Raw genomic sequence first — 13,173 nt, 5'->3', positions numbered from 1 at the left:
TGTGTTTCCTTGGGTACAGGAGGACGTGACTTTCTGGCTTTCTTTATGTATCCACTGCCACTATGGATTAGCCCTGCTCAGCATGTCAGGGGCATTTCACTGATCTAACCATCCTGTTGTCTCTTCTTTCCTTACACAACACTCAACAACTCATAAACAGAAATTGACTTCGACTCCTGTAGGGAACACTGGAGGCACAGATGGCATTTAGCTTCAGATTCACTCTTGTCTAAATATTTCATCTCTCAACAAGCCAAATGAATCCTCTCCATTCTAATACATATATAATTTGACAACAAGCTCTGAGACATCCACTCTGTGTAAATACGATATGACTAAAACGAATATCTCCCTAGTTGTATAATAAGTATATCATGAATAATTGATGACCCCCTAATCATAACGGAGAGGTAATAAGGCTTTCTCACCACTCCACATTACATCCCTGTTTCTGAGCAGCCTACAGCCGGCCTTAGGCGGAAAATGCATGGAGGAGAAATGTGCAAATAACCATGTTTGCTATGTATGGATGGTTTAAAGAAAATACAAAGATGTAGAGTTTAGTAGCTTTAGAAAACATATTCCATCAGGAGACGGAGTGTAACCAGTAAATATTTAAGCAATTTTAAATCTGAACTTGGATCTGTGAAATGAAAATTACAGTATGAAAATGCCTTTAAGGCAAATGTTTTCGAAAATTTATGAGAAAAATAACACAGGCCCGAATTGCAGGTCTTGCAGTTGCGGTTGCATAGTTTGTTGATTACATAGTGGAGCTGAGCAGGCAGCACAGGCTGAAGGACGGGTGGGAGGGGGGTTACACACAAGAAAAAAAAGAAAAGAAAAGAAAGAAAGCAAGCACTGTCTTTCTGCAGCTGTGTATGCCAGACTGGATTATCTTCTTATATGTGTCAGTCAACATAATCAGTACAACACATATTAATGTTTTGGAGTAGAATTCCGTTTTATTCACAGAAGAAGTGCCTGGAGCATGTGAAACAAACTGGGTGAGGCTGTTATTCTACTGACCTGTCAGTTCTTCCTCCCCTTTCATCCATCTGATGTAGGCGGCTGGCTTGCCGCCAATGGCTGTGCAGGTGAGCTCCGTCTCGTTCCCCTCGCTGACCACGTCCTCGCGGCTCTCGATGATTGGGCTGCCTGGCGGGACTGACCCAGAACAATGGCAGAGGCAGCACATAGACACACAGACAAAAATCTATTAAAACTTTACAATAAAGTTTCAAATACTTAAATACTGGGTAAAGTCACTATTCCTCACTATTAGTAAGCTACCTGTTCACACTGATCGTCAGTGAATACATAAGTTTCAGCTTTTACTGATTTACTGAAACTACATTTTTTTGTAGTTTTGCATCTGTGCACCATCACAATAAATTAATCAGTCAATATGTGATGGAAGCACACAAACTTAACAAACTGGTTATACACAGTTCCCCATTTTCAGAGGCTCAAAATCAATATAAACATAAAGACTCTTTGTACTTGGATGGAAAAACTTTTAGAACCCACGGACATCACAAAGTGTTGTTTCCCCCTTGAGATGCTCCGCTACCCCTTTACTGCAGCCACCTTTGTATCAAATAATGGAAAAGCATGCTCTGTTGAGCTCAGATCATGTGACTGATTTGGCCATTGAACAATATCCCATTTCTTTACCTTAAGAAACTCTTGGGTTGCTTTTGCAGTACACTTTGGGTCATTTGTACTGATCAGTCTGCAGCATTTGGTTGAATCTCTTCTATCAGCAGTCGCATCGTCACAATGCTGCCCCCACTATGTCTAACAGGTTTCATCCTTTTCCCATCATTCTGGTATTTCATTTGTCCAAAGATCTAACCTGACCTTTGTGCTCTTGAGTGTAATTAGTGGTTTTCACCTTCTAAACTCTCTGCATTTCCATTCATGAATGCATCTCCGAATTGTGGACTTTGATTGTCTTCTGCCTAATAATGGCATTAACATTTCTCATATTTAAAATTAAATTAATGACAGCAATAAATGACAGCACGTCTGCTGTATTTGTCATAAAATAACAAGGGAATAGGCCTCACATGGCCATGAGACTACTTGCCAGTCAATTAGACCAATAATTTACATTTTTTCTTGAATTAAACCTGTAAGTCTGCACTTCAATCACGTATTGTTGAAATTACACTCCACTGTGGTGGTGTACAGAGGCAAAACTACAAGTATTGTGTCTTCAGTATGAGGAATAATAATTATAGATTCAATATAAGGACTCACATATCTCAGCGAATTCTTGGAAGGAGATGGACACGATTATACAAAGAAGTGGAATAACTTGAGCGACAGATATACCAAACAAAAAAAAGACACTACTGCAAATAAAGGGGATCCAAGAAGGAAAAAAGAGCCAGGATTTTGTTTGTTTCTATTGTGGCTAGCACTGCATAGGTGCACCACAAGGCAATTAACAGCATGCACAAGCATGAATGCTAGCAACGGCATCGTAGTAGGCACTTAAAAGACTCACCACAGTAGTTTAAAGTAGCCGTTAGTGTGAGAGGTTGAAAATGATGTTGCCTCACCAGCTATGACAGATATCTAGTCTTTTCGCAGATTTTTGGGGAAGCAATAACAGAAATACTCTATTTTCTCATAAAAAAGAAAAGAAACTTGTGTGAATGTGGCAAGGATAAACTACAGGCTAACATTAAGCAGTGTTCTGTTATTGTCTAAGGAGATCCAATCTTTTCCATGTTCTCATTTGAAAGCATGCACAATCCAAGCAAAGCTTTAATTTAGAATGTTAACCTTATGGAGAGTAGAAAACAACTGAAAACAAAAAAAATCTTTTTTGTTTGTTCTGCTGTGAGGTTGTGACACATCATCATTTCATGCTGATATAGTGAACTGGTTCATATTTTTAAATCATATAATTATCATTTATTTAAAGTTTTGTTATACCATCTGGAAAATGGGAGCCTGATACTCGTTTGTATATTTGATAACTTTGACGATTTCTACCAACTCACATGAGAAATATAGTTTTATTTAGATGATTCTAGAATAGACAAGCTGTTACAGACTAAAATATATTTTCATTTGTAACAGCTTGTCTGCATTTCAGATGCTTTTGCAGTTGTTCATATCATACCTGTCTAAATGAACGGACGTGTGCTTATTTTAATCACTGCAGGTGCCTGCACAAGAGGTCATATGACTCACATTTTTATTTTATTCATCCCAAGAGGGGCTTAAGTAGCTGATATGAGTTGCGTGATAATCTGCACAGTGTCGTGACAATCCATCAAACAAGTGGCGGACCAACAAACCACATTACCTCAATTACTGTTGTTTTTTTTTTATTAGGTGAGTAAAAGGAGTTTGTGATGCATTCATTAACACCTTCAGCTAGCATGAGTCACGAATCTATCTCCTTGCATTTCTTTTAAGCTAATGTTAAACAAGCATATGTGATTAGAACCTATGGGTGTAAAAAGAGGATGGGGAACAGTTCTCCCTCATCCCTTGTATTACTCATCACAGCAAACTTGCTGAACTTCAGTTACTTGAAAGAAAAAAGTCAGCAGGGTGCTTATTTCAAGGACTCTTCAATGCAACCCTTAGTTCAGAAATACTGCAGCTAGGTTTCAATTGTACAACTAGAGTAATTACTTTAAAGTGCTTTTAATTCCTTTCAATCCCCCAGGATGTCTGCATGTATAATAAAGCTTAACTAGAGTAATTTCACTCCAAAGCATCAAAGTGTGGCACAGCTGACTCTCAATAGGGAATCATTTGGAGCAGCCAAGTCAACATTCACCGGGATTCACATAGTCAACACAGCTGCCAAAACCAACGCGGTCTGAGCCATCAGTTTCAGCATCTGCTCCTTTTCGTTATGCTGTTGAGCACCGCGAGAGCCTAATTGGCTGACATTTTGTTTCAGTTGCTAAAGATAACAGGATCAAAGATTACTATTATTTCATATTCACCGTCTATAATGGAGCAAAATAAAACAAAAGACTGTGTGCGCGTGAGGTTCACACATGTGTCCTCACACCTACCTAGGACAGTGATGTCTGCGTAGGCTTCCTGAGGAGGATCTGTGTAGAGCTGGCACACATAGCGTCCCTCATCGGAGAGTGACACATTGGACAGAGACACCCGCAGTTCGTTGTCAGAGAAATTCACCAGCTGGAACCGGCTGTCCTTGAGAGCTGTGGGGATACATGTGAGACAGAGACAGTGAGGATACAGAGTACAGGGACACAAACACGGGACATGGGGTGAGAAAGAAGGGGGACGGGTGGGGGAAATGGGAAGTGGTGGAGAGTGGTGAGAACGAGAGAGAGGACGGAGAAAGACAAAAGAGACAGTAGAAAATGAGACTGAGGAGAGAATGTGGTGGGCAGAGTGCTGCTCTTTTGTGGGCTTTCTCCTTAATTGAGTAAAAGAAAAGTGAGTTTCAAAATGATTCATACAAGTTGATTTATAAAGTAGCTTTACAGTCCAAAGAGCACTCGCAAAGAAAGGAAAGTGTGAAGAGTGCTCATGAAGACTCCTAACAAGCTAGGAACTCTTAAAATGGGCTGCGGCTGGTCATGGATGGATGCATCAAACTCACATATTCCACAAAAAGGAGAGGCATTCAAACATACATAATGAATTAAATCACTGTGTGCAAGAAGAGAGGCTCGGATGCCTCAAACTCTAAATCAAAAGTAGACAAGAATATGTATACTAATGCCTGTATAGACTGGCTGAAATTTCTTTTAATGTCATCAAACTAGGTTAGCCATCTCTGAGTTTTACCCACTGCGTTTCATTTAGGTCAGCCCTCATCCCAGAGCACTCTTTTACATAAACAGCTTTGGTTGATTTGATTGGGAGCCCTTTTGATGTTTTGACCTGCCTTCTTTATCAAGCCCTCTCTGCATCTGTCGAGCTAACGAACTCAATTCAGCCCCCTTAAAGCGCAGGGAGTTTATTATTCCCATCAGGCTTTACACTTAGCATCATGATCATTACCCAAGGTCTCGGGGCAGTGTCAACATGAAACCTCATTCCCTGATATAATTTGAGAGCTCTTTGGAAGTCTCTCCTCAAAGGGAAACAATGACACTGATGCACTTTGAGAATCCGAGCACCTGCTAGGGAGGGAAACCCTTCACTTGTGAGATGCTGATGGCAGTTTACACAAAGCTGTTTCATAACTGGCTCGCTGCTTACATAAGAGCGTGGATGATGCACAGTGTCTGCTGTTTATTAGAATGTGCATATTTTCCACCAAAATATGTCTAATGATTACATTCATTAGCCTATTAAATATCAGGAAATATGATGGCTTTATGAAAAAAAAATTATCTCACATTAAAATGTTATCCAGTCTAAGATCATGCTTATTAATATAAAAGTAGAACATATTCCAACTCAAAGAGCTTAAAAGAAAGATAATTAGTTAATTGTCTTACAATTTTGGCAAAAAATAGCAACAAACAGTCCATTGTTCATCATGTAAACTCACAAGTAAATCAATAATCACAGCAGCCAGTGAGACTGCTCTCATCAGGAAGTCAGAAAGTCAAATTCAAGGATTGGACATCCTTTCTCTGGTGCTTTGAAATGGTGATGAGCTAATCAAAACTGAGAGCTGTAATCACATTTGTTGTGCACAACAGTACTAGGTCCACCAACCAGCAGCCGGAACTATTTAATGAATCAAAAAATTGGTAAGAATACATATATATGATCTGTGTACTTTTTGTACTTTTCTTGGAAAGCCTTTCATAATCAAAGTGCAATTTATAAACAGTTTTGGAATCACATTACTTGTGTCAATCTGTAAGACACATTTAGTTAGAATGGGCCTTAAGTTATGGTCCTTGAACACTTAGAAAGAGAGTGACATCTGGACTTTCTCTAAATGCTCCGATGATCCGATGCTTCACAGTATCCTACTTATGAAGTCCTTCATGAATACACATTTATTTCCTGTCAAATTTAGAACACTTGTGGTATATTTTATATCAGTAATTTAGTATTTGTGCCTGTACATTACAAGTAGGGCTGAAGCGGAAAAGGGGGATGTCTCATATTTCTGTGCTCCAATCACAATTTAGGAACATTTAAATCAAAACGCTCGCTTATGGTGCCAGGTCCCCACCGCATACTTATGAAGTAGATTGGCTGAGCTTTTGCATATTAAAGTCAAATATATTTCAATCAGCCACAATTCTTCACGTCGTAAAGAAGTACTGCTATAACCGGCGTACTTGTTACGACAAAGCAGTGATATGGCATTTGCACGGAGTTTCTAGGCATCAGAATCTTGTAAATCCAGCGCTTAGTCTATTGCTGCTTGGGTTTAGATCTCTGCCAACTCCTAAGCTTTTTACTGATGCGTGAAGATTGATGAAAGTGAAACAAGGTGGTAAAGTTGTTGCTAGACCGCTAAACAATTAGCTGAAACTTGTTGTAAAGCTCAATAAAGTCTAGGAAAGACGCAGCTTTGGCTGGTAATTCTCTGCACACGCCTAACTATGAATGAACCCTTTCACACTGTCACATTGGGTTGACGCTCTCACTTTATTTGTATTAAAAAAAAAAGTCTTTATAACAGCCTTATAACTGTAACAGCAACCAGTTTCCAGAAGCTCTAAATCTACCAGGTCTGACGTTGAAACAAAAGCCTTTCGGCAGTATCATTTTAAACCTTTGTAACACAAAGTCAGACAACTCCTGAGAAGATGCAGTGAATAAATAATGGTGTTCAATTGCATCACCATCCAAAGAGGTCCACCTTCGCTGATAAAGGCTCATTTTTCCCATTTCAGATGACAAGTCTGCCAAATTGCATGTCATTTCGCATGTATCTGGCACAATAAATGGCTCACCCTAACAAGACTCGCTCCGCTTCTACCTGTGACATAATTCATCTTTATTTGCTGCAGCAGAAATTTGTTTATATGGCCTTCACTGGTACTGTAAAGCTGTTATCGTTTTGGTATTTCTGTGCGTATCTGTGTTTCTGCGGCTGCCGCTTTGCTTGTAGCCACTGTTCTGGCTCCTGGTGTGTCTCTGTGTCACTGCTGTTTACTTCCTTGTATACAAAGATCTGCCACTGTGTCAGGCGGCCCCGTTGACAGGTAACAATGCCACTGGCCGAGGGGGGTCCCAGCAGAACCAGCAGTCCTTTAGGAACAGAGCCTAGAATAGCGCTGCTGTGGGGTTCACTAAACCCCATTACCAGAAGCACAAATATGCAGCGGCGGACCAGAAACACTCCAGCCAAACATATACTCAGATCTAATCGTGGATAAACAAAACTGCTTGTTTTTTGTAATTGAAGGTGGCACTGCATTGAGTTAGGCGGAGAAAATGCCACGTTTATAGGCCCGCTTGGAGCGCCTCGACAAAGCACGAAGAGGAAAATGTTGTCTTAACATCATGGAAAGATTTCCTTAGCAGTGCTGATCTAAATTTGATTGTCTCTGTGATGTAACAGTGAATTATTCACTGTTGCTTTTCTATCTGCTCTTTGGTGTCAAAATAAATATTTTTTTAGGTGTAGAGCACAACATGATCTTTGCTATTTTACAGTCCATTCTTCTCTGCCATATTGTGAGACAGCTTTAGGCATTTTGTACAAATATGACAAAGATGTGTACTCAAACTCCCCCGATGCTCTTCGCTAGTGGAAAATGGAACACACGTCTCACTACCTAGACTTGTGAAACAGCTGGGATGCAATATAGACCGAAATGAAGGGTGTTCCTCGTTCACCTTGAATCTTGGCTCAGATCCCAGATATAAACAAGTTTTAAAAAAAAAAAGCAGAGACAAAAACTCAGTTCGGAGTAGAAGTAGCCCATATGCTCATGCATAATCATAATGTTCAATATCCTAATCTAAGAGATTATCGTAAAATCAAACAGTGACAAGGACACAAAAGTATTCCCATTATGGTAGCATTGTTAATTATCTCATATCAATCTTGCAGTATTCTTAGCCTAATGACTTGTGTAAAAGAGCCAGAAAGTCAAGGACAGATGGAATCATGTTTGGACAGAAAATCTGACAAAAAGCTGGAGCTGATGTTCTAGTGATATCTGATATCTTCACAGTAATGCCAAACACAGGACAATTCCTTTGAACGGGATGTGTTTACAATTGTTGCAGCTCTTTACGTGCAACAATCGCACAAAATAAGCAAAATAAGCAAAAAGTCTAGACGAGAGTGTAGACGAGATGTTGTGGACAAGCTAATGAGGAGAAATATGATGTTCCACTATGCTGCAGGAATAGGCTGTTTATGATTACTCTGTTTATTGTGTTCTTTGACAATTGACTAAAAAATAAAATATCGGTGAGAAATGCACAGGATCATTTCAGGCTGTCACATCTGAGTAACATTAAAGAAAGACAGCTAAACATCTCTGCTCTGCTTAAGTGGTGTCACGGTCTGTGGACGTAGGCCGTGCGGTGGTGTGTGTGGTGGACCCAGGTGCGAACACAAGTGAGTAGACGGGAGTGAACTTAAACTGAAAGCGAGCCTTTATTATGGCTGATGACACAGAGTTCAAACAAAGCAGAAATACCGTGACTAAACTATAACTTAACTGGGAAACTAATACTGTGATAAATTATGGAGACTCGGAGAACTATGACGATGACTGCAAAGACTGGCCGTGAAAACATGGAGGGTGGGAACACAGACGACGCGACACAGACTGAATGAAACACAAAGACTAAATACACATAAGGGATGGTCAAGGGAAGTGGAAACACATGAGGGGGAACAGCTGATACACATGAACCTAATGACAGGACAGGGAAAGTGAAACTACAAACACTGACATTAGACACAGACTTTCAAAGTAAAACAGGAAACATGGGGATTAGACGTGACCTGAACTGAACATAACCACACAGACATGACGCATGACAGGTAGACGCACGGACCAGGGAGACTGAATACAGGAGGAGATGACATAAACAACTAAGAAACAAAGGACTAAACAGCAACCTCGAAATTAACTAGATTAACTAAACTAGGGCACAAATGAATACCAAAATATATAAGAACTCAAACACCGGGTCACAGACCCAGCCCATGACAAGTGGAGGTAAATTTTGTAACTTTCAATAGAATTTTTTGGGGTTTTTTTGCAATAGATTATAAATTATTCCACTTGACAGTGAGGAAAAGATTCTTAATAGGTTACAGTTTTTGTTGTTGAAGTTTGAAAGTGGGTATTTAACATGGAAACTAATACACACATTGCACATTAAATTATACCCTGACAGATTCTTGCACCATAGTCTTCTGGAAGAAGAGCCATTATTATAACCTTAGTTTGCTTATTATTAATACGATTAGGATAAATTGAATAGGGGGTGGCTGTAGCTCAGGTGGCAGAGCAGGTCAGCCACTAATCAGAAGGTCGGTGGTTTGATCCCAGGCTGCCTCCTGGCTGCATGCCAAATATCCTTGGGCAAGATACTAACCCCATGTTTGCCTACTGGTGGTGGTCAGAGGGCCCGGTGGCGCCAGTGTCAGGCAGCCTCGCCTCTGTCAGTGCGCCCCAGGGCAGCTGTGGCTACAGTGTAGCTGCCATCACCAGTGTGTGAATGGGTGAATGACTGAATGTAGTGTGAAGCGCTTTGGGGTCCTTAGGGACTAGAAAAGTGCTATACAAATGCAGGCCAGTTAACATGTGTTATTATTTTATTATTCCTTTATTTATCCAGGTAAAAATCAGCAAAAGCCAAACACGCATACGCCACATAATGACATAACAATTAAAAACAAATGCAATTTTCCACACAAACATGTGAAAAACAATATACGACATTAGGTCATTAAGAGCGACATTAAAAACAGTCGCACTGACTAAAAGAGGTATTCTCTTGTTCTTCTAAAATTTGACTTAAACTCCCCCAAGCTAACCACTTCTGACAATTTCAACTCCTTCTGCAGATTATTCCAGGAAGTGGGAGCACCGTATCCTGGACTATTATCACAGGGTCATATTATTATCATGAACGCGTGTCTTTGAGTCGGAAGACTTTTGAGTAAAGTTCCAGTTTTTCAAATTGCTTTGTTCTGTGTTTGATTATTGTTTGCTTTGGTTTTGATATCTAGTAGTATTGTTTGTTTGTTTTTGGCTACTTGTGGTTTTGGTCTCCCCATTTGTTTTATACTATGTTTTAATCTGTTCTGTTCTTATCTAGGTTTAGTTCAGCTGTCTCTTGTTCCCCTGTTGTTTCCACTTTCTTTGGTCACCCCTCAGTGCACCTGTCTGTATAAATGAACTCAGTCTTTTTTCGTCCTCTGTTGTGTTATATCGTTTACTCCTAACTCCGAGTCCCTGTTTGTCTTTAATTCCTAGTTATCGCCCAGTGTTTCTGGATTTATCTCATACCTGTTTGGGATTTCTGTTTATTTTTCCCTTTGGGCTTTTTCATGGATTATGTTTATTGAATTTCTGTCAGTCACTTCTTGTTTTAAACTCTGCCTCTCTGTGTCCTTGCATTTGGGTCCTCACATCAACACACTCCAGCTTTCAGCAGCTATGATTTAAAATGACAAAAATAAAAGAGCAATAGTAGTAGTAGTAATCTATTTTGTTTGTTTACTAGATGTCAACCCCAGATACTGTGCATAACTATCAAAATCCTGAAAGTATTTATACCAGCGGGAGTATGCCAAGAGTGACCAGGCTTATCTTACCAGTGCCAAACTACTGTATAAAAGTCATAAACATAAAAAAAAAGATTCTCTAAAACTGACAGTACAAATATTCTTGGTATCTGGTACTCAGGATTAAAAGAAATTGGATTTCTTCTATTTCCATCAATTGTTTGCACTCATGGTCCTTGGTGCAAACAAGGACCACAAGTTTGCATTTCAAGCTTTCATGCTTACAAACACAATACAGGCGCTAACTGACAAATGCTTTTCTTCAAAAAAGGAAGAATGATGACGACTCACAGCAGAAAGACATCTTGTGTGTGTGTGTGTGTGTGTCTGTCTGTATGTGTGTGTGTGTGTGTGCAAGACACACTGGCACTTACGTCTAACGTCTTTGAAGTAAATGGTCTGTCTGTTGGGGTTGAGCAGCTGGATGACGGAGTCATCGTTGTTCCTCACTCTGCAGCTGATGGTGGCCGTTTCCCCCTCAATCACCGTCACGTTGTCAGTTGCCAGATTCTGACCTTCGACTTCACAACGCAGGCGGAAAACACAGAAGCAAAAAATACATTTGAAATGTGGAACAAGCATCTCTGTCTGGATATTTAAAGTATCTTAAATATTTATGTTTCTAACAACAGGGACTGCATGTCAACACACGCACAGTGCAAAGATACGTGAATAGGCCGTGTAGATTGTCTGTTTGCAGCCATGTCTAATCCTTTTAATATAAGAGCCATGTGCAGTGTTTGTCACTATTGATCTCCCCCAGCTCAGAGTGGGCCCTATGAGTCAGTGCCAGATGGGCTGTAAGCTCTGCTGCCCACGAAGGTAGGGAGTGAGGAGAGGGTAGGAAGAAAAAGAGACAAAGAACGAGTGTAAGAAAGTGGCAAGTAGTAGATATGGGTGGGGTGGAGGAGGTGAAGAAGAGAGGGGGAGTTAAACAGAGCACGAGAGAACAGAGAGAGGAGAGATGAGCCGAGTTGGATGCTGTATATGGTTAAGCTTTATCAGAGCCCTCCATCTGAGGTTCCATGTGACCAATGTGTGCTCAGTGTGCTCAGCGGTTCTGTTCTGTATCTCTAGGAATAAAAGTGCTGTAAGCATCTGAGTCACTCTCTGTACACTGGCATTGTTGCCACTGACAGACCCTGGACCTTGTCATCGTAACTTACACCTCACACCAAACCCCCCACACACAAAAAGCCTTGCTTTGTTTCCCCTGTCTTTGGAGAGAAAGAGGAAGAGAATCAAAAGTCACCTTGTGCTATATTTATCCGGCAGGAGCCAAAAAAGCGTAAGAAGAATGGAGAATACGTTTTAATGCTTCAGATTCACACCAGCGGAGGAACAACACTCTAAGCCACAGCCCCAAGAAAACATCAAAAGCACATTTGCATGCCCGAGTTGTCAGACACCTCTATTGCATTCTGACATTTACAAAGTGGAGGGGGGGAAAAAACGCCTGCATTTTCAGATAGTGATAATGGGAATAGACAGGCAAACTAACATGATTCAAAATGAACTCTGTGAATGCGGCAAGCAATAAGAAATTAACCTCCTGTGGAGAAAAGCTCCTCAGACCTGTCTGATGCAATGAACTACCCATTTCATTCCACTCTGCTGCCGGGTCTCAGGCTCAGGACAAAAGGAAGGTAATAGGTAAAAACAGCCACAGATTATGTCCAACAAGTACACAATACAGTCAATTAAAGGTTTATCGTAAATAGGTAATATTTACTACATGCTAATGTGGTTGAGGACAATTTCATGTAATACTGCTGAACAGGCATGGACTAAGAATACGTCCAAGAATAACTGCTCAGATAGGACAACAATGACTGAATGTGTAAACGAGAGAGTACATGAGAAAATGCAAAAAAAGGTTTGAAGCCCCATCTTTTTCAGCACATTACCTCTGACTGATGGATTGTAATGCATATAAAAATGGAAATGAGATCTATGTTTTAATGTAACATATATATTAGACCTTTAGTTTCCCTTGTGTAAAAACAAGCCACAGCAAATAATGAGTGGATAGTGCACATGCAGATCAGAAAAGTGTGGATCCCACCTACACTGTGACTAAAGTCAGTGCAAAATAGTGCACACTGCCACAGGCTGAATCCATAGAGGAATCACCACAATCTACCAGGTACCTGAAAAAACTGTGTAACGGTTAACTGTGAATTAATCAATAAACACTATATATTGTGACAATCCTGCTCCCTAAAATATAAGTTCAAACAGCTACACTATATTCCCCTTTACAATTGAACGCAAACCTATTTTCTCTTCAACAAAATACCTGACAAGCGAGTTCACGGAGGTGTAACGGTTCTGAAACGTAGGCCAAACTTACAAAAATCCCTGGCTTGCTATAGCAGGCTGTATACCAGTGTGACAATACCTTCCACACTCCTGCCCAACCCCCTGCCACAAATGTTGAACTTTTATTACATTTCTAATACAAGCAATGATAGATGATTGAA

The 13,173-nt window shown here is 40.3% G+C and overlaps 1 protein-coding gene across 3 annotated transcripts in view; it reads right to left on the bottom strand.

The window, feature by feature from the left end:
• The window catches only part of cadm1b (cell adhesion molecule 1b), a 171,288-nt gene that overhangs the window by 40,065 nt on the left and 118,050 nt on the right, over positions 1–13,173 (bottom strand). For all 3 annotated transcript variants that reach the window (XM_026191510.1, XM_026191509.1, XM_026191511.1), the window contains exons 3-5: positions 11,065–11,211; positions 4,053–4,205; positions 1,030–1,167 (exon numbers count right to left, since the gene is read on the bottom strand). In XM_026191510.1, the coding sequence (XP_026047295.1) occupies positions 1,030–1,167; positions 4,053–4,205; positions 11,065–11,211 (438 nt within the window). The remainder of the gene's footprint in view (positions 1–1,029; positions 1,168–4,052; positions 4,206–11,064; positions 11,212–13,173) is intronic.

This window comes from Astatotilapia calliptera, chromosome 14 (genome assembly GCF_900246225.1).
Source record: "Astatotilapia calliptera chromosome 14, fAstCal1.2, whole genome shotgun sequence".
Classification (NCBI taxonomy): Eukaryota; Metazoa; Chordata; class Actinopteri; order Cichliformes; family Cichlidae; genus Astatotilapia; species Astatotilapia calliptera.
The sequence above is the reverse complement of the archived record's forward strand: the minus strand, read 5'-3'. Positions and strand labels throughout refer to the sequence as shown.